We start from the raw sequence: 23013 nt of genomic DNA on the forward strand, positions 1-23013 counted from the left end.
ACATCTGAAAGAAGATAATTATTGATATAAGAAAAATTAATTGATATTTTATTTTAGTATATATGAAATACACACCTTATCAGCTCAAACTTTTCTGAATAAAATAATTTCTCAAAGAAAAAAATAAAGGTAACGCTAATGGCACCGAATACCGGGGAATTGACGGGGACATTTATACAGGTTACGGAAAAATTTACAGTAAGCATAGTTACCATTGTGTGTGTAGGACTGATTACATTGTGTGTGAAACCCGTAAATGTCCCCGTATTTCCCGTAAATTTCCCCGTATCGGTGCCAATAATGATTTCGAAAAAATAAATATTACAACTAACAATTTATCAATTAAAAAATTTACTTTAATTATCTTGAATAAATTGTAAAATAAATTATATTTTAATGACTAAATGTTATGATTATTTTAAATTTAATTCAACAGCTAATATTTATCTGTTGAATATTCAACGTAATTTTTATTTATTTTTTACTTGAGGATATTTTTTTTTAGAATAATTATATTCATTTGATATCATGTACAAATCAGTTAAAAATAATTGAATATTTACATCGTATTCAATGAATGACAATAATTCTAGAGTTACGACATATAATAATGATTAAATATTTTGTATACATTGTGCACCCATTGCAGACAAATGCGCGTAAAAATTCAACGCAGTATCGATTGATTTTTGAAAATTTATTTATGGCTTTTTTTTTTTTTAAATATTTTTAATATTTTTAATTATTTTTTTTTTGTTTTTTTATCAAGTATTCAAGTAGATAATTAATTTATAAATCTTATTAAAATTGAAAAGCCGCATTAAAAGTCGGACAATATAGAAAAAATCAACAAATACAATAAAAAATGCCAAAAAAATTCATACTTGCATATTTTTTAAAATATATCTAATATATTTTTTTTTTTATATTTTTCTTTTTTTTTTTTTTACTTTTTCTGTGTATTTTTACAACGAATTTTTGATATATCAAAAAGACAAAAAAAAATTTACTACAAACAATTTTTTTTTTTTTTATATGTACGACTGACAGTTTTTTTAGATTTTACGATTAAGATAAGTAACATGTATATTTAATAATATTTTGCTGATCATCGAAAGCAAAATAGGATATATATATCAGATCTTTTATCTGAGATGGATTTTACCATTGAGGTGTGGCATTGACATACAAGATATTTGCTATTTTTCAGTCGATTGCTTTCTGAGCATCTTGTTTATATTTATAAAAAAATAGTTTATCAATCATATTTCGTAAAATAATTAATAAATTGATAATTTGAAATTGTTTAGGTAAATTTACTTCATGTTTTTTTAAAAAAGTAAAGTATTTGCAATATTTTCAAAAGATTATATTAAGAAAAAAAAAACACGTAGGTATATTATTTATTCAATTATAATGATTCGAAAAAAAAAAAACATATATAAACTGATAATAATTTATTAATTTTAACTATTATTTTATAAATTTATAATTTCATTTGTTTTATTATTGTTTCAAAAAATTTACCGTCACCGTTGAATCCACAGACTCAATCCTGCAACTTCTGTAATTGTTCCATTGGAATACTGAAAAAAAAACAATCAGTAAATGTCCATGGTGGAATAAATAATAACGAGTGTTGAGAATCTTGATCCATTGGCCTGGTTTTATCATTTGACCTGGAATACCCCATATGTATTTTTTTTTTTTATCAAAATTGATGATAATAAAAAATTTTTAACATCTAAAGACATATCATTTTTATAAGTAATCCATTAAATATAAATAATGTATTTATATTTATTAGTTTTTTTTCTTCTAATTAAAATTTAATTATTTAAAGTTTGTGTAGGTTTTTAAATTATAAATAATAAAACTATGATTATTTTTGTATATTTTTTATTTATTCATTTAATTCTCCTTATCATCAAATATTTCATTTATCAGCGAGGAAAAGTAATAATGCTACAGGACATTGAAATATCAATTTTTTTTTGTTTTTTTTGTTTTGTTTTTTTTTTTTTTTGAAGTTTTTTTTTGTCAATTTATAATTATTATTTAGATATAAGATGTAAAATAATATTTTTTAGAATAACTGAAGAAGAAAAATCAGCACAGACAAATCGATAGAAACACTAGCGGGCAGATATTTTTTTTTTTGTTTTTTTTTTTTGTTTGTCATCAATAAATCTTTACATATTACATCATGAACTACATATGGACATCATCATTGACAATAATAATTGTGTTTTTTTTTCTGTTTATCCACAACTTATAGAAAAAAAAAAAAAAAAAAATTTATTTATATTTTCCATCCATTCTTTCAGTTGAGGACTTTTATACAAAATAATTAGAAAAATGTAGAAAAATTCATAAAATAGTTACATAGTACAAATTACTTTTAGATAATTATAATAGTGATTTAAAAAACGAGCACGAAAGTACAACCATACTATTTTTTATTTTATTATTTTGTTCAAATCGCAATTATTTATTGTTGTTGTCATTTATTTATTTATATTTTTTACTGTAATAAAATTTTCAATTCTATTGATTATTTAAAAATGTTTTTTAAATGAATAACAAATTTATGGAATATATTTTCCTGAAAAAAAAAAAAAAATTCGAACTCTGGGTGGTTTCACAGCCTGAAATTCGTTTGTAGAGAATATGTAAACGCCAAAAAAGTTCTTTTATTTTTTTATAATGTTTATAAATAAACTATTTTTTGTTTTATCATCGAATGTAAATTGTGAAGAAATTAAAAAAATTATTTTATTTTTTTTTTAAATAAATAAAAGAGTAGTATAAAAAATTACATCTTCAGTAAATCTATTTGCTGGGATCTGTTTTTTGTTTTTTATCTTTTTGCAAAAAAAAAAAGGTCAGTGAGGGGTAATCACGAGTCGACATCTTAAAGTGATAAAAGTATATAATTAAAGATACAATCACTGTGTCATTGCTCATTTTATATTTCCCCACTTATTTTCATTTCACATACGACCTTTTTTTTTTTTTTATTTTTACTATCTACTTATTCCAGCAAAGGTCAAACATTGACATTAAACCTTTACAATTTATTTTAATAACATCTTTTATTTTTAAAGCTTTTCACTTAAATATTGATAATTATTATAAATTTAATTTATTCATTTTCAAAATGTTTGTTTTAATTATATATAATCAAATTAAAAAACAAATCAAAATTTTTTTGTTTTTATATATTTTAAAAAATGTTGATTTTTCTTTTGTTTTTTTTTTGTATTCAGGTTGCACTTTCGAACTCTGTACCTATATCCAAAATAATTTATCACTTTCTTGTTTTGGTATTTCCCCACACACAGACAAACAATATACGCCTAACAAACAAACATAAAAAAAAAATATTTCAATCACACTCATATCTTATTATATATTTAATTTTTTTTTCTTTTTTTTTTTTTTTTTACCACAATCTTTTTTCAACAGTACTCTTGCGACCAAAAAAATAAATTCTATGTTTATATTTTATATGACTAATTTATTTATTTTATTTTTTTCAATTAATAAAAGATTATTAATTATTGACTAATATAACAAAATTGGCCTGGTGCGGTGGCTCTGTTAGGATATATGCTTTATGTAAATGTACGTATTTTTCTATTTTTTATTTCACTTTGATAAATCTGTCTATAATTAATAAAATCATTAAATATTTTGTTAAATAAATTTGAATAATATTTTTAAATTGATATATGAATATTTTGTTTTTTTATTTTTATTGAAAAATTTAAATGATACATATGACGGACACATGATTAACTTAAAAACTCAACCGATATATATTTTACTTGTAAATTTCTTTATTGATCATTTATTTAATTTTTAATTTATTTATTTGTAGTTTTGTTTTTTTTTTTTTTTTTGCACTATTTTAAATATTTTATTAAACGCGTAGTACAAAAAGCAGAATTTAACTATTCTGATTTCTGAATGTCGAAGAGAATTTTTTTTCATCTACTTTTTTATAGAAAAAATGATCTCTGCAAGTTAATATTGCTAAACATTATATATTTCTATTATTGTTTAATTATTCATTGAACTGCAGGGAAAAATAAGAAAAATCAAGCAAATATTTGGAAAATCGAAAAACGTTGAAAATCGCTTGGATTAATTACACCATATATTATTACTACAGGAATTTTTTGTTTTTTAATTAATATTCATATGAATTATCAAAGTTTGTCTTGTGTTTTATGAATTATTTATTTATTTATTTTTAAATGTTTGTTCAATGAGTGTATTTGTAACTGAGGTACATTGAGTCGTGTTTTAATGTGTGATTGCGCAATATCATTATTCATAAAAATTGTTAAATCAATGATAAATTTTTTTATTCGGGAAAAATTTGTCCAATTGATTATAAATTTTGAAGAAAATAATAATAATGTACATATATGTTTATGTATACATTTTTCACATGAACTTTTAGTTCTACGCAATCGCATATGATGCGTGCATAAATACTTATATTTAATAACAGAGTAATTTATTGTGTATAAAAATGAGAACAAAATAAAATAACAAACACCTGATTTTCAGTGGTAATACTGTCAATTCAGTTAATTATATCACCTAATTTTTAATTATTCATTCACCTAAGATCGATTCAATGCGCGTAAAAAATCAACGCAGTACCGATTGATTTTTAAAAATTTATTTATGGCTTTTTTTTTTATATTTTTAATATTATTAATCATTTTTTTTTTGTTTTTTTATCAAGTAGATAATTAATTTATAAATCTTATTAAAATTGAAAAGCCGCATTAAAAGTCGGACAATATAGAAAAAATCCACAAATACAATAAAAAATGCCAAAAAAATTCACACTTGCATTGTACAATTTTTTAAAATATATCTAATATTTTTTTTTTTTTTTTAATTTTTATATTTTTCTTTTTTTTTTTTTTAATTTTTCTGTGCATTTTTACAACGAATTTTTGATATATCAAAAAGAGAAAAAAAATTTACTACAAACAATTTATCATTTTTTTTTTTTTTTTTATATGTACGACTGACAGTTTTTTTTTTTTTTTTGTTTTTCTAATTATCAACAATTTTTTTATCAATTTAAAAAAAAAAAAACATTTAGTTATACTCCATATTTGGTTGTTTTAAATTTAAATTTTCTTAGAAAAGAGTAAAAAAAATTCACCTCCGTTCAGTCACTTGTACTTAATTTTTTTTAATGCTCTTATTATGGCGATTCCGCGCCCTTTTCATATGTATACGAACACGTCTTTTTTTTAAATTTATTTAATTTTTTTTTTTTTTTTCCTAATAGCAATATCATTTCCCCCCGAAATTGTGACGTTAATTTTTTTATCTTATTTGCCACTTTACATTAACAAATATGTGTTTTTACACATTTTTTTTTTTTATTTATCCAATTTTTATACTATCCGTAATTGTTTTTTAAATTTATTTATTTATTTTTTATCGCAGCCGCACAATCATTTCACGATGAACACGAAACAAGTCCTTAATATTTAGAAAAATTGTCAATTTTATTATACTGCAAAAAAATTGCAACAATAAAATGATTTTTAAAAAATTTATGAATTTTCTTGATAAGATAAAGTTTAAAAATTTGAAAAACAAAAAATTTGAAATAAAAATAATTGCCTAGATTTTTTTTTTACTCGTGTAGTGTTGTGTATTTGTGTGTACAAAAATTTTCTAAGCGTATTTTTTCGTTTATGTAGGTTACATATTATATTTAATTAATTTTTCATTTATTTATTTATTAGTTTTTTTTTTTTAATTCAAAAATTTTTTTTTTATTATTTTCATTCATTAAACATTCAATGGTTATTTAGAAAAAAGAACGGTACAAAAAAAGTGATAAGAGAAAATTGGCTAGATATAATAAACACGCTTTCAATAATAACGTGTTTTTTTTTTTTTTTTTTAACTTTCAACTTCTATTCACATTCGATACAACACTATATCATTACACCACTAGAAATATAAATAAATTGGGTAATTATTATTATGAATTTGGAAAATTATTTTTATGACATTTTGAATTTATTAAATTTTCCATTTCCAAAATATTCGACCCTTTTTATTTCTTTATATTTTTTTTTAACTTGCACTCATTCCCAGCCACTTCAAGTACTATTAAAAATTAAATTTACACACTCGTTTGTACAAAATTTTCCTATAAGAAACAAAAAATAGTTAACAATTTATCAGCGCTGTCTGAGCCTTTTTTTTTTTCTTTCGTGAAATTTTTACTAATTATCTTTTTTTAAAAAAAGAACATTTCACATTGAAAACATTAATATCATTTATGAATTGTTTTTTTTTTTTTTTTCATATCCGTGTACATCATACATACCAAAAACAATACTTGAAAGTGAATTTTTTTCTATCATTTAAAAATAACTTACTTGCGATTGGTAACGACCTTGACAAGAAATTCTTCAATGAGTAATAAAAAAACAAAAAAAAAAAAAAAACTAGATTGACTAGTAAAGCATTTACAAAAGTAAACTAATGAAAAAAAAAATAAAACAAATCTTACAAATGATTTATTTATTAATTTATTTTAAAAAAAAAAAATCTATTTGCTTTTTGTTTTTTGTTTTTTATTTTGTTTTTATAAAACTCGTTAAAGATTATATCGAGGTCTAGTCCATTTTAATCATTGCACTGTTCCCAGCGGCATCGTTTACTTTTCTATTTTTAAATTCTATATTTATTTTCTAAAATTGATTTATGACAATACATAATAAATTCATTTATTTAATTATATTTTTTTTTTTTCTATTTTATATTTTCATCATATTAAGTCAACTCTGTTTCTGATTATTTAGTAAATTTCCCCTCTATATTATATCATTTTTTTTTTTTTTTTTTTTAAATTGATTTTATTTGAATTTTTAATTAAATTCAATTACATTTTAAAAATGACATTTTACACTTTATGCGTAATATTTTTTTTTCTTTTTTTTTCTTTATCTTTTTTGTGATAAAAAATTAATTGTACATTTGAGTCGTTTAAATAAAAAAAAAAAAAAAGAACAAACGAAAAAGAAAAATAATCGTAATACATATTTTTCGATGTTTTTTTTTTTTTTTCATTTTTTAAATAAAATTTAATTAAAAAAAATTAATTTTTTTATTTTTCTCGCTCAGTGCAAGTGTTGGTGGTGGTATGTGTTTGTGTATCTTTGGTATGAGGAGATCTCTACACTAATAATATTAACAATATCAATAAAAATAAAATTAAAAAATATAAGAGTAATTGTAGTCTATTATTCGTTTCGTCGGTTATTTATTAATTAATAAAACCGATAAAAATAAAAAATAATAGAAATTGACTTTTTCTTAAAACTGTATAATTGTTGATAACTTTTTTTTTTTTTCTCGGAAAAAATGAATTGTCAACTATAAAAATGAACTGTCAACTATAGGCATAACTTTATTTTCCCCTTTTTTTTCTTTTTTTATAAAAAAAAATATATTTATATATATTTATGTATATGTCTATAACAAAAAAAAAAAAAAAAAAAAACAATATCCGGTTTTTTATTAAAATCATTTAATTACTATGGATTTTATTTAAAAAAATTTACTTTTTATTAAACCCCATTTTTTTTTTTTTTTTATATTTTTATTTTTGTTATCTAGAAAACATATAACGATTATTTTTAATATTATTGAATAATAACTATATAAAAAAATAAAAATTCATTTGCAAAAAAAAATTAAAAATTAATCGAAAAAAGTATTGGGAAATATGTAAAAATTAAAAAATTAAAAACAAAAAAAATTTTCATTGGAAGGTGAGCAGCGAGTATGTGTTTGTGTGTATATATATATGTCTGTTTAATTATTTTATAATAATTTGTGTATGTATATGTGTATTATTTTTGATAATTACTTCATTTTCCCAGTGTTATTTAATAAAAATTTTATAATTTATATCTGAGTATGAAGTGTAGAGTCTTGCTCATAGTATTCGTCAATTTATTTAAGAAGAATATTATTTATCTATTTAATAATACGTCAACTCAAAAAAACAATTTTTTTTTTTTTTTTAAATGGACGATCTCAGAGATGACTCTTTCACCCTTACTATTATTATTATTATTATTATTTTATCTAATTTTTTTTTCTTACTAATTTACTAAGAATATAAAACAATTTTTAAAAAAATGAAAAAGAAAAAAAAATATGTATGTATATGTATCATTACTATGCAATCAAATCTAAATTGATTGTTGTTAAAATTCACACGTATATCGACGATGCTTGAATATTATTAAAACTTAGATTTATTTTTAATTATTATTCAAAGTATTAATATTTTTTTTTAACTTATTTTCCGCATTTTTGCCTGTAGAAATTTGATAATCACATACAATCGCACACACATTTTCAACTAAGATATTTAGACAAGAATATAACAGCTGTATAAAAAACTTTTTTCAACACTGAAAAATACAAATCTATTATAAATGACTACAATTTTTTACGCTTTGCAATTATTATTAGCTAATTTTTTTTTTTTTTAATTTTTTAAAATTTTTTTTTATCCATTCAGACCAATTTGCTATTAAATTTTTTTGTATCGAGTTATTTAGCTAACTTCATTGATGCAATGCGTTTATTATAAATTTAAAAAAAAAAACATACGAAATGAATAGTTATAATAATAATATTGAAGAAATAACAATAAATCATTTTTCATACTAGTTTTGGATATTATTGTTTTTTTTTTTTCTTTAAATCCTGCAATTAGTACGAAATTATCATTTTCTGTTTGTTTTGTCGACTAATTTTTTGTTTTGTAAATTTGCATTAATATTATTAAATGTTTAAATTATCAATATGAATAATATATTATTACTTTATATATTATTTTTATCACACATATTACAAAGGAGGTGAGGAATCACACCTAACATTAGTTTTGCTTTTATCAATATTATTATTTTTATTTTAATTGTTTAAATTGATTCTGGACTTTTTTTTTTTTTTTTATTTTCTTGTATTTATCAGGAGTTGGTTTACTCAGCTTGGTTGGTTGGTTGTTTTTTTTTTTTTTCTTCAACTCAATCGAAAGTTATTGAAATCGTGGAGCGAATTACTAGGTCAAATGTGAATTATTTTTTAATGCAATGAATGTGTTCATTATTAACAAGATTGTATTGTCAAGTATTCGACATATTTTTTTCTTTCACTAATTGCTCTAGTTTTTATCGAGCATCATTTTATATATCTCTCAAGTGCCATATGATAATAGCTGATCATTTCTGAATTATTCATTATTATTTTTATTTTGCTGTGATGCATATTTGTCAGTTTTTATTTTTTCTAATTTCTAATCTAACGTTCAAGTGTTTAGACTATTTTTTTTTTGTTTTATCAACTTAAAAAATTATAATTTTAAATTATTGACTATTATTGAAAATAAAAAAAAATGAATAAATAACAAATTCAAATTTAATTTAAACAAATTATTATACAATTTTTTAAATTTTTTGATATAAAATCATCAACCTGATTTATTTATTTATTTTAATAATTATCACGAAAAAATATAGCTGTTTTACACTTTGAATTACATTTGCTTTTAATGAAAGATTTTATGTCGATCAGAATCAATTTTGGTTTTAGTTAAAATTCATTTGATAACCATTCCATTATTTTCATAACTATTTTTTTTATTTTTTTTTTTAAACAATTATTTGTTTTAAGTAGTTGCGTTTTACGCGATTGTTAAGCCAATGAAATATTTTTGTTTTTATCCTACTCGTCGATTTTTAATATGAATATAAAAGAAAAACAATCATTTCTACGATCTACCCAAAACCTCTGTACGCAAGGACGAAAGATTCACACCTTAATATTTTAAATTATAGTTTTTTTTTTTTTTTTGTTTCAATTTTTCTGTTTTTTCATTTATTATATATTACATATACAAATTTTATTTATAAATTTTTATCCATGAAAAGATTTTTTCTTTAATTTCTTGTAAATTTCTACAATCTTTAGATTTTTTTCATTTTTATATTCTTTGAATTATTAAGCTAAGAAAATTTATGTCTCAAATGAGACAAATATTTTTGCGTTGAAATTGCACTAATTTGAATTATTACTCCAATTTAATTATTAAAAAAAAAAAAAAAGAATGTTCATTTAATTTTTACACAATTTTATTATCTGTTTTTTTATATTAATTTTCGATTTTTAGACATTGCAACATTTAGATTGAAACACGAAGGAAATGTATTTTCAATTTGTTTAAAGATTGTTGTAATAATGTTTTTTTTTTTTTCTTTTTCAAATTTTAAAATAAAATTTAACAATTCGAATTATTACTAATAGATTTTTTTTTCTTTTCAATAATTACCCGTTGTACTAGTAATTTGAATGACTTTGTAATTATTTTTTTTTAATCAAATAAACAAGCAGTTATCACAAAACAAATTGTTAATTTAACTACAAGAGATTTATTTTCTTTTTTATTTTTTGACAAAATAATTTAATTGTTTTTTATTTTCGCGACTGAAAAATTAGCGCAAAATATTTTTGTCTTTCTCTTTGATTTTTTCTAGGTAATTTTGCCAATTTTATTATTTAATAATGGCAAATAGTATTATTTACAAAAAGGAGACCAAAAAAATAAATTAATATATATATTCACGTTTATATATAAGTTAGTGAGTGGTAACGAGTTTACAATTTTTTATTTCCACATTAACACTAATTTATTGTTTTCTAGTTGTGATTTTTAATTTTATGATTATGAATTAAAAGATTTTAATCGGATTAGAAATAATAGAAAAAAAAAATGAAATCGTAAATATTGTTTAACTTGAAAATTCTTTTTGTTTAAATTCGTGTACCTATCCGTGCATACTTGTCGACTTTTTTCAAAACTCGATGGCATTTACTACTAGTCATTTTTTTTTTAAATTTTCCTTACTAATTTTTTTTTTTTTTATTCTTTTTTTTTTTTTTACAATTTGAACTACGCAATTGCATCATTTGATTATATACATCAAAAAGAAACAGTGTGTTTTTCTTAAAATAATATTTTTTTAAAAATGAGTGTGTTCTTTTTTGCTGTTACTGCATTTTTTTTTTGTTTCTTTTTTTCTTTAAGGTACATAAAGAGATTGATGCAAGGGAAAGAAAAAAGATTTGCCTTTAACTAGTTATTTACAAATTTGAAAAAAAAAATATTTTATGAGCGATTCATAATTAGTGAAAAAAAAAATCGTGAAAATAAAAATAAATAATTGATAAAAATATTGGAAGAATTTAAACGTTCATAAAACAAAAAAGAAAATAATTTTTGCGTTTAATTTTTTTTTTTTCTAAATTTAACAATTGATTTTTTTTTTAATAAAAAAAATTGAATAGAAATTTACGAAGGATTGCGGATATAACTCTCTAAACCTCGAGTGTCAGTCTTCAAATTTCACATATATATTATAAAATAAAAAATAATAATAACGAAAAAATAAAATAATTAACATTGCTTCGACCCATTCAATCAAATATCTTTGAACGCAATTGCACAATTTTTCATTTGTTTTTTTGTTTTTCTTTGTTTTTTTTTTTTTTTTTTGTCATTTCATTTCTGTTTTTAAAACACGAAACTCACAAAATACATTTATTCACATAACAAACATACACACAAAAACAATCACACTAGGCTCATTTGAACTAAAAAACAAAATTCACATAAAATTCATTTGAGCTTAACTAGAACCCCCTTATAATCTAATATAGACTTGCAATACAGAGAATTTTTTTTATACATACAGCGATAGAGCGTCATTGAAACAAAGAAAAAAAATTGATTAACATTCAAGAACGCATAAAATATCGCTTTATGTAATATTCTCGTATTTAAAACACTAATATATTATTTCTTTATCGATTCTCACTGACGATGAAGAAAAAAAAAATTATTACTATAATATAATAGTAGTGCGTGCTATTTGCCGAAAGTAATTTGTCCTCTTTAAAATGAGAACAAAAAGTCGAAAAAAAAAATAATAAATCATCGCACTGATTAGTTTGTAGCGCAGTCAATATTTTAAATAATATTTTCTTTTTCTTGTTAATGTATTTTCAGATAATCTTACTGTGGTCTATTTGCTCTGCTGTCAGGTCAAAAACGATGTTAATTGTAGTTAGCAAGTACAGGTGTAGTTGCAGGTGAAGAAGAAACAAACTTTTCCATTATTTTCTTTTTTTGAATTAAGATAAATCCAATGCGATGTTGATAGCTGCTTTTTTCTCATCCTATTCCACCTTGTGTCTTCATAACAAACATGTTTGTTGTATTTTTATCTTCTTTTTCCGTTCGGTTGATAAAACATTTAAGAGTAGTCAAATGTGTATGGTAGAGTAGCACTTAACAAACAGTAGATAATATTTGAGACATTGTAGTGCTGAATTGAAAAAGAATGAGGCAGAAGATAATTGGAACAAGGAACAAAAAAAAGCAGGAATAATGGAAATAGATATATAAGAGGTTGGGTAGTTAATTAGCTAAGGGCCGCGAGTAATAATTAGATACGACGTCTTGTGGGGTTAACACCAACGAAAAGGTACAGCTCGTGGCCGATCTGCTCCTTCCTTTACAAGTGGTTTGTGAAATTCTCTACCAGGTCTTGAATGAATTGTAGCCCAGCAGTGTTCACAATAGTACTGAAAAATAAATTTAAAAAATTGTTCAAGTTAATTATTAATTACTAATTTAAAAATAATAATTATTTTTTTATTGTTTTAATTAAAAAAATTTACCTGAAGACAAGTGACATTGGCGCAAAAAAATGGTGCAAATTTACCACCACAGCGTTGTCCTTGACACTCGTCACACATTTGATCATCGAGAACGTATGGCTTAACCTCGACCTAGATTAAAACAAAAAAAAAAAAACAAGAAAATAATAATAAAAATAATAATAACACGATTAATTTTTTTAAATATATATTTTTAACTTACTCTTTTGTCAATGTCACCATGTTGTAATTGTACAAATCGTGCTGATATTGCACTTATATAACTCTGTTGATTACTAAATGCAACTCTACCAGCACCTTTTGGATATTTTAATTCTGGATCAGTATCAATACCAGCATAGCAAACACCACCATAAAGTCTATCCATAATCATTGCAAGTTCAACGGCTTTTAATGGCCTTGGTACACCACCAACAAATACTGTTTTACGTGGATCAAGTGTCATTGATGCATCAAGTACAAAATCAGCATCACTTAAACGCCATGGACGTATTTGTACTGGTTTATCTTTAATTGTTGGTGAACTAACACAAAGATATAATTTGTCATCATCTTGAATACATGCGTCAATAAGTTGTTGTACTGAGCTTTCGTCCTATTGATAGAATTAAAAAATAATAATTAAGTACCACAAAAAATAATATCAAGATATTCAAAGTAATTATAAATTACATAATTTTAATGATAAAATATTTTCTTTTATTTACCTGAAATAAGAGGAAAGCATATCCTTTTGGTGGAAAATATGATTTACTCTCAGCTTTGTGTGGCCAGTCAACTACCAGCTGTCCAAAACGCCGGAAACTAGCTGTAATTTCATCTGCAATAAAAAAATTTAAAAAATAAAATAAAGGAAAGTTAGACCAACAAAAAAAAAAAAATAATAGAATAATAACTAATTTGTTTTGCTTCATATTTTTATTCATTTTTCTCTTAAATCGTTTTTTTGATTAAGCGAGAGAGTAAAATGAGATATAGACCGGAAAATAGAAAAAAAATTGTAATAACTCTACACAGAAAGTATAAAACAAAAAAAAATAGAATAGTCATTGCATACCTTCATCAATATCAGGTGGAAGACCACCGACAAAGACCTTCCTTGAGAATCTTTCGCCTGTTTCACTGCCTTGACTGTGTGGACTGCTGCGACTGGGTGATGATAATGATGGATTTTGTGGTGCGTTCATACCACCAACACCGATATTAATACCATCCATTTGACCAGGTAAATTTGGATCTTCAAGCAGTGTTCCACTCTGATCATCCATGCCAGAAAAAAATGGTGATTTACCTGAAAACATAAAAATTAAAATAAATATTATTTAACACAAATCATCACTAATAAATATTTTATTTTTAAATATGAACCATTCAAGGTTCACTCACTGAATCGTTTTCTAATTGGAAATCTTGCTCTTCTAATAAACATTGCCATTGTGAATAAGAAAAAGAAACGAAATCAAATAAAACTGTATTTATTATATTTAAATAATATTTTTTCTAATGATAAGTGTGTTAACTTTTTATGATATAATTAAACTGGTTAATTAGATTTTTTTTTTTTTTTTGTATCTTTTTTTATTTCTGTGATTGAAAAACCTTCAACTGTCACGTTTGAACTGGTTGTTAAGGGAACGAGAAATCAATTGAAAAAAAATAAAAAAATAAAATAACGTCGATTGCAACAATTAATTTGTACTCCATTCGTCAATAAAACATTAAATTATTTGATTGAAATAAAATAGAGAAATATATTCACCTCTTGTTCTAATTGTAAATATTCTTTTATAATTAAACATATTACTATTAGTTATTATCGAAGCACGTGATTGATATGTAAATATGTCAAGACTTGTCTCAGAGTTGGTGAAAAACTGAGGATTTTAAAAAAACTAAACTCATGATTTTCGATAAAGAAACAAGAGAATTAGATTAGTAAAGGGAGGGAGAAAGAAGGGAATAATAAATTCCAGAAGGGGAAAAAAAAAAAGGAATGAAAAAAATAAATATCATTTTAATTTCAACGCAGCGAATAAATTCCGCGAATCATCATTTCCACGTATCTATAATAATGAACATCTTTTTTTTTTTTTTTTTATATCCATCATATTCAACGAAAATTCAACCCAACTACAAGGCTAATAAAAATAAAAAAATATATATACAAAATAAATAATAAATAAATAAAAACTTGATCAATTTTTTTTTTTTTTTTCATTTCTTTTGGAGTATTTTATTAGATCGTTTGTCTGCATGGCATTTGTCTTTTTTTTTTATTTCATTTATATATATAGATTTTTTTTTTATTCAATTTTTTTATTGTAAAAAAAAACCACCCACACGAAGAGTAAATTTTTGTCTCCTGGGATCTTTAAAAAAAAACATCCAAAAATAGAGCAGATTTGGATTTATCATGTGCTACAAAAAAAAATAAAAATAAAAAAACTAAAAATAATAAGTTAATAAAAATTAATCAATTTTCATTTTTATTCTTCAAAATTCTGATTATTATATTCTGCTCGTTTTTTAAATTCATCTAGAATGTTTTTCATATGATAGTAAACAACTGCAAAATCTTTTTTATTATTTATTTATTTTTATCTTTTTAATATAAAATTTTAGTTGATGAATAAAAAAGAATAGTCGAGATTATTTTTTTTAGGGAAGAGAAATAATAATTTGATACATACAGAAAAAAAAAGTATATACATAGTTCATTAAGTTTTCATGAAAATATTTGAATGTGAGGGTCTAAAATGAATTGTAATATTTAGAAGATAATGATCATTACATCTAGATTCACTGAATGTACCAAACAGAATGATGATGACGACGAGGATTGAATCTGATTGCTTCACATGTACATAGCTTTAGTCAACCCTCGTTCAACATAAAAAATTTTCGACTTTAATTCTACTATTCAGCCATTCAATATTAATTTAAATGCAAACAATCTAAAAATATATATCCAATCTTTTTTTTATTCTTTTTCATTACTGTCATCATTTGAAATAATAATTTTCTTATATATTTCAGTAGATTTTGTGGACTTGAAAAATAAATAATCAACTCAGTCAAATTAAATTGACAATCAACAGTAATGCTTACGTTCTTTGGCAAAAATATTCCTCCTAATTTTCACTAGATTTTCCTGTAAATTTCACGTACTTGAGAGGTTTTTTTTTTTTTTTACTAATAAAAACCAGATTGTTTGTTCATGATAAAAAAAATGATAAATGATAAATTTTGTAAAAATCTAGAGTGTTAAAATATTTCCGAAAAAGATAATAACTTTGATACTTTTTTGACGAATTTTTATTTGTTTATGAATAAATCAATAAAAATTAATTAGAATGAACTAGTGTATTTTTATTAGTGTATCAGTAATTATTGTTATTCAAATAAAATTATAAGAATCAAGTACAAAATTAAACATGATTCATTGACTATTTTCGAGCTGTTTGACATAAGCAGTATGTAATTTTAAAGATAATTATGGTGAAGTGTTATTTCATGATAATTATACATGGTGCGGGTCGTTGATATCGACTAACCGTTGACGTGGAGTTAATAAGGAGATAGGAAAAAGTAAAAAAGTGTTTCTCTCGCAATGATCAATAATGCTCAAAATGTAATTACCAAGTTTTCTTTAAATAAAACTTTTTTTTCCATTTGAAAATTTTTCTTTTAATAAAATTGGTTTTCTTTTTTTTTTTTAAATTATAAATAAACATTTATTTTTCGAAAATAAAAACCAAGATTTTTTATTTTTGGAATAAATAAGACGCTATAAAAAATCATGTTGAAAGAAATGACTTGGAAATTTTCACAGTGACGATGGAAGATTTTTCAATCGCGTTTTAGGGTGTCTCGGATTAGAATGAAAAAAAAGAGGATGAAGAGAGAACAAAATAAAAAGAAAAAAAAAAAAGAGAATTTGACATGCTTGAGATGAGACGAGACGGATATTTGAATTTTCCAGACATATACTTTTATTCGGTTATATAGTATTTTTTATTTTTTTCATTTATTATATAGAAACTGTTTGGGGAACAATTTTCATTGAAATAAAAATATATATATTCAAGTTGGCTTTTCAGTTAACAGATTCATCATTTTTATTTTTTACTAAAGTAACATTTTTTTTAATTAATTGATATTATCCATATTTGATTTGTAAAATCACTAAAAAATAAAAAAATTATATTCATTATATTAACACATTTGTAAAGAGAATAAATTTTTATTACAGAAATTCAATTTGTATATAGAAATCTAATTAGGAATAAATGTAACCAATATTGCCGATGCTTATTAAGCAGATAATTGCCGGTATGCTGAATTAATTTCAAATTTTCCAGTGGTACCGATTACAAGATAATAATATTACAAAGTTAATAATTTTAACACGTATTGAGCATACGGGCATCATTAAATTTTAATTCACAATAATTAAATACTATATGGTTCTAAAAATATCATAGTAAAAAACTAACAATAAATTAGTTCCTTAATTATATTTCAATTTTTTGTTTTTCAATTGATCAGTTAATTGTTCATTTAAGTATTCAATTATAAAGGTTTTTTTTTAATACACAATTTACTAATTAATTAATTGTCTTATTCAATCATTTTAATTTTTAAATTATTTTATTTCATTCATTTTTATTTTCATAAAATTTTTAAAAGTCCAAGTGAGTGGTTTGTACATTTTAGCCTAAATCTAATCAAACATAACGAATTAAAATATTAAAAACATAAAATTAAAATTTATTTATTTATAATCTTGATTATCAATTGATTTGTCAATTTTATTTTCATGTTTATGTGTATATGGTAAAACATGTTTACAGAAAATTAAAAAACCCTTTAGAAAAGATGAAGTATAAGTGACTGTGAGAAAAAGATAAAATAAAAAAAGGGGAAGATGGTATTTCCTTAGAGGAAATCGAGGGCGATGCAAACTCTTCAATGTCACAAGTTTGTCTGTTTCTCACTTCAGAATTAATGATCACCAAGTATCCTGCTGTTCAAGACAGATGTAAATTGTAGGACCAATGCATTATTCTTTTCTTTCATTTATTCATTTCACCATCGCCCTTCAATCTTCACTCATTTTTTATATACAGACACAAAAGTGTTTTCCTTTTTATAATTTTTTGTAATGTAAACTGTTTTTTTAATATTGGCTTTTATATTTTTAACTGGCATATCTGACAAAAAAAAATTTAATTTTTCCGAACTCATTTTATAAAAAAAATTTTTCTGGATTTTTTTTTGAAATTTCTACATTGAGTAAAGAAAAAAAATCTAGTAATAACTCTGAATTCTTCTCCAGAAGGCTCAAATATGTAAAATTTACCGAAAAATCAAAAAGAAATATATTTTAATCCGTCACATAAATATATACTGACGTTACAGAACATTCTAGTCTGAAGGTTGCTGGTTCGAGCCATTACATAGGATTTATTATTTCTTCAATCTTCATACACTTTAGAACGTTACTTACTTGATTTTTTTTTTTCTATCTTTATTTGTTACACAAAGTAGCAAGAGGCTGTCCGAGGGCAGATAGAGTGACACCACGACTACACTGACTACAACCTCGACTACAACGAATAATTTTGTAGCTGCTGACTACAAATGACTACGTTTTTTTGAAGTCATTCAGTTCTTTATTATATCTGTATAACCAAGAGAATTCATTGGATGCTTGATAAAATTATCTGAGTTTTATTATTTTACTTTATCACTAATATTTTTAGTACCACTATTTAAGTCGTGCATATGATCTTGAGTACTTACGACTTTTTTCTTGTTTTGTTTTCGATATATGGAAAACTAATTACATACGACTACTGTATCACTTGAAATATTGTAGTCGATTATAGCGACTACGTTGACTACGAGAATGACTACAAAAACTACATGCGACTTTACAAATACTACACACGAGAGTGCAGACACCATATGACTTCAAACTTGGATAGCCTCTGGCGAAATAGTCAATTTTTTTGAAAAAAATATTGGATTTCTGTTATTTTATTTTAAGAAAATACAAATTTTGAGTTTATTATTATTTTCATTAATAACGCCATGGAGATAAGTTACTAATAGTAATTTTTTATTTAATATTCAATAATAGTAAAATTCAAATTAGCAAAATTCGAAAGTTAAATAAGTTTTAAATCGGAAAAATCCTGAATTACATGACATTATTATCATGCGTATTTATTTTTTGCATCATGTAATCATGTAATTTAAAAAACAAAAAAAAATAAAGGTTGCTGACCGTGCCACGTAAGTGCCCTCAGGTAAAGCAAAAAAAATAAATAAAATAAACTGATAATAATAAAATGCAGAAGCGTGCACACACACAAAACATCATCAAAATTCGTAACACGTTTTAGCCCGCAGGCGACCCCTACGGTTCAAGAGTCCACCATGAATATATCGAAAAAGTAAAGACACACATTTCCATTTAAAATGATATTATTTATTGTAATTGTAATAAAAATAATATGCACGAATTATGTTTCAATCATATAATGTATTTATAAAAAATTATTCTAGAAGATTTTTTTTTTTTAAATAACAATAATAAGCCTTGTTTCAATATTATTCTTTGACGATTGATATACTCAGATCGATTCAAAGTTCAAACTTTTTTGGTCTTACTTGATGGAAATTTTCCAACATGTCAATATTAGTTAGTTTTCATAATTTTCTTTTGAAATAACATACTGTTAAATCCATTTTGAATTAATAAAAGAAAATCATTATATATCGTTGTTAAAATAAATATAAAGTACGTTTGGATTTATCATTATAAAAATAATAATTCATATAAATTTTATTATTATTAGTTTCTTTTTTGTTTTAATAATGTTTTTGACTTTACCATGCAATTCATTTTACATAAATTTATGAAATTATATGTACACTAAATATGGATATGCTGAACACGCAAACTTTCTTTTTTTATTTTTTATTTGATCATGACAAACACCTTCTCAAGTATCTATAAAAAAAAATATAAAAATAAAAATGTCCTCTAAAAAAATAAAAAGTTTTGTGTTTGTATATGTATTCTATTTTTAGTTTGTTTTTCAGACAATCTAGATTGCAAAAAATAAAGTTGAATGTATTCATCATGATGAAAAAACGATGGTGTTGACGCAGCGGTCTAAAGTTTCGGCAGCCGTAGTCCTTTGTTGCATTGAACCATTCCCATGCTGCAATTGACGAAAGGTCTACTGCTTTAGCGGACCTGAGAATCATCGTAAACATGCACCGGAATCATATGCTCGTCTTTATATAATATATTTTATAATTTGTTTGTTGATTATTGTTTTGTGTTAGCACGCGTTACTACTATATTTGTTTTTTATAATAATAAGTTTCTATTCATGGATGAGTTTGTAATTGATAACTTATTAGTATGTGAAAGAACAATATTTACATAATAAGCAGTACCCGAGGTCCACTGATCCACTGTGACAGAGAACCTTGTAAGTTGCAACGGACCTTAGTTCCCTTGCTACAATATACCACGTATACCACTGCATCAACGCCATCATTTTTTTAGTGCAACTAAGTATATTCAGTTAATTTAAGTTATATATAATTGAAAATTGATAAACTATAACAGGTAAATTGAAAAAATAAAAAATATATTGAAGTGTCATTATTTGTTTTAAATCTTTTAAACTAAAAATTTTTCAACAAAATGTTATTAATTATATAATAATAATTAAAAAAATAAAACTTCATTATTTCTTACTTTTATTTTGATAAAAAAAAAAATGTTTTTTTATTATGAAAAATTTTATTATGAAAAAAAAATGTAATCGAATAAAAATTGAAAATTGCCAGTATTTTCGAATCAATTATTTGATTACAAGAAGTAAAAAAAAACTCTTCAAATTGATTCAACTTTTTATTGGGTGAGTGCATTTCATTTGAAAATTATATACTCAAATCACGAATATGTATTACTGAAAATATATGTACAGTTTAAAGTTTGAGCAAATCCCAAGTTGAGGATTCAAAATCTGTCTGTCTTAAAAAAGGTAAGAGCATTTCGAAAGTTGACCGTTTCGAAGGATAATTGTTTTTTTCCAAAAAACTACGATACAGCTCCAAAGAATTAGAAAAAAATATAACAAGACTGTATCTCAAATACTAGAGTGATGTATTTTTAAGCTCAGAATGTTTTTTTTTCCTAACGCAAGCATCTAAAACACGCAAAATTCCACCGCCCATGATCCAAAAAATCTTGAATTTTACACAACGATCATGAGCAATGAGAAAAAGATTTTGAACATCGCATAGTGCCTTCAGTGCGGAGTCATCGCTTTCGTTTCGATTTCGTGTTCATGTTCTATCATTATTAATCGGTGCCCAAAAAGCTGTTTTGGCGCTTTGTATCAAAACATTCTATTTTTAATTACAATAATTTACCATTATTATATTTCATTCCCTTGTGAAAATGTTAACAAGAGAATGTCCACACAGTTTTCACTGTTTATATAAACATCTTCTTGTTAATTTTCTTAACACTTTCAGTCACGATACAAACGACGAAAAAATTACAGATATTTGTAGAATAATTATAAAATGATTGTACTTCTAATAATAAGGCAGATTCAATCGAAGACTCGTTGAACTATTTGTTTTTTATTTGTTTTTACAGAGTCACTATTTGAATTAATTACTCGTTGAATAATAGTAGAATTAAGAAAGTCAAAATAACTGATCTTGTCACTTTAACAGCTACAATATATTTTTTACAATTTTTTTCATTGTTTATGTGGGTATATTTAAAATAGTATACTCAAACCATTTTTCCGGTCTTTAGTGCTTTCACGTACGTGACTTTGTTGAGAAGCACGTACATGATACAAGTCCAACATTTATTTCTATAAATGTTTTTTTTTTTTTGTTGTAAAAATTCTCAGACGATTTGGCTTTATCTTATCCCTATATATATATATCATTTTTTTTCCGTCTCAACTCTTTTTTCATTACGACAATCAACTACATAAGAAAATTTACATTTTTGTTTTGATATAAACAAAAAAATCAAAAAGAAAAACACGTTGGACGAAAATTAAAACCCTTAATTTTTTGTTATTTTTAGTTTTTAATAAATTAGATGTTTTGAGTATGTATTAATAAATTAATAAAGATCTAATTGCCACCCAGGTAGAAATAAGAGTCAATTTTTTGACTCCATATATATCAAATTAACATGTCCGATATTTTATACAATTTCCTAAAATGTAAAATGTGATTGTTTGTCATAAATCATAAAATAAGACTGTGTTACGGCATGAGAATGAAGAGAATTTTTTCCCTCATGTACTTATTTAAAATATGTGCCCATCTTTCAAAAGATATTTTTATATACGTTCTCATACGATCTGTGAAACTAATCAATGAGTTTTTAATAACAACATGGATTGATATGAAAATTGATTGATTAGGACGGCTGTATCATGTCTTCTTATGATATATAATAAGTTATTATTAATAACTTATGAAAAAAAAGACAAGATACTGACTTAGTAACAAAAAAAAAAAAAAAAAAGGAGGAAATTTATTCGTGTATGAGAATATAAACATAAAAGTAGTCACGTTTTCATGGCAAAAAAGTGAACGCAAAAAAATAACGAAGAATATACACTTGAGACACCTATACTTGAAGTTTTTTTTTCCTCCCTCAAAAGTATACACTGAAACATTAATTAATGCTAATCATGGCCAAGTAGTTCTGATCAAAGAATGTGAAGAGTGTGAAAAAACAAACCAATACTAACTTATGTATATATAAAGGTTTGAAATTTATTAAGATAATTATGTGTCCTTAAGAAAACATTGTATGAAATTAAAAAGTCACAAGAGTTGCAGTTAGATTGCTTTTTCATGTCATTATATTTTTGTAAACCTCAATTGAACACCGGTTTTAACATGTGAGAAACGACAGTTTCAAAATAATATTACCCGAGCCATTTTAGATCTAAGCAATCGTTTTTGGTAATTTACAAATCATGAATAGTCCACGATAATCGACATTTAAATTTTACGCTCTATCTTTGAAGACTCCATGTCTCACAAGATGGCATGTCATTCAAATTCTAAAAATTCAATATTACTCATTGCTAGCGCAATCATTTCGCTGGAGCGTAAAGTTTA

General features: G+C 23.4%; 1 protein-coding gene across 2 annotated transcripts in view; it reads right to left on the bottom strand.

Moving 5' to 3' along the window:
• Positions 1–3413: 3413 nt before the first annotated feature.
• LOC122859464 (cytoplasmic polyadenylation element-binding protein 2-like) overlaps positions 3414–23013 on the bottom strand; it is a 67885-nt gene continuing 48285 nt past the window's right edge. For both annotated transcript variants that reach the window (XM_044163066.1, XM_044163067.1), the window contains exons 4-8: positions 13874–14107; positions 13524–13636; positions 13019–13411; positions 12817–12927; positions 3414–12720 (exon numbers count right to left, since the gene is read on the bottom strand). In XM_044163066.1, the coding sequence (XP_044019001.1) occupies positions 12604–12720; positions 12817–12927; positions 13019–13411; positions 13524–13636; positions 13874–14107 (968 nt within the window). In that variant the 3' untranslated portion in view covers positions 3414–12603. The remainder of the gene's footprint in view (positions 12721–12816; positions 12928–13018; positions 13412–13523; positions 13637–13873; positions 14108–23013) is intronic.

This window comes from Aphidius gifuensis, linkage group LG6 (genome assembly GCF_014905175.1).
Source record: "Aphidius gifuensis isolate YNYX2018 linkage group LG6, ASM1490517v1, whole genome shotgun sequence".
In the NCBI taxonomy this organism is placed as follows: Eukaryota; Metazoa; Arthropoda; class Insecta; order Hymenoptera; family Braconidae; genus Aphidius; species Aphidius gifuensis.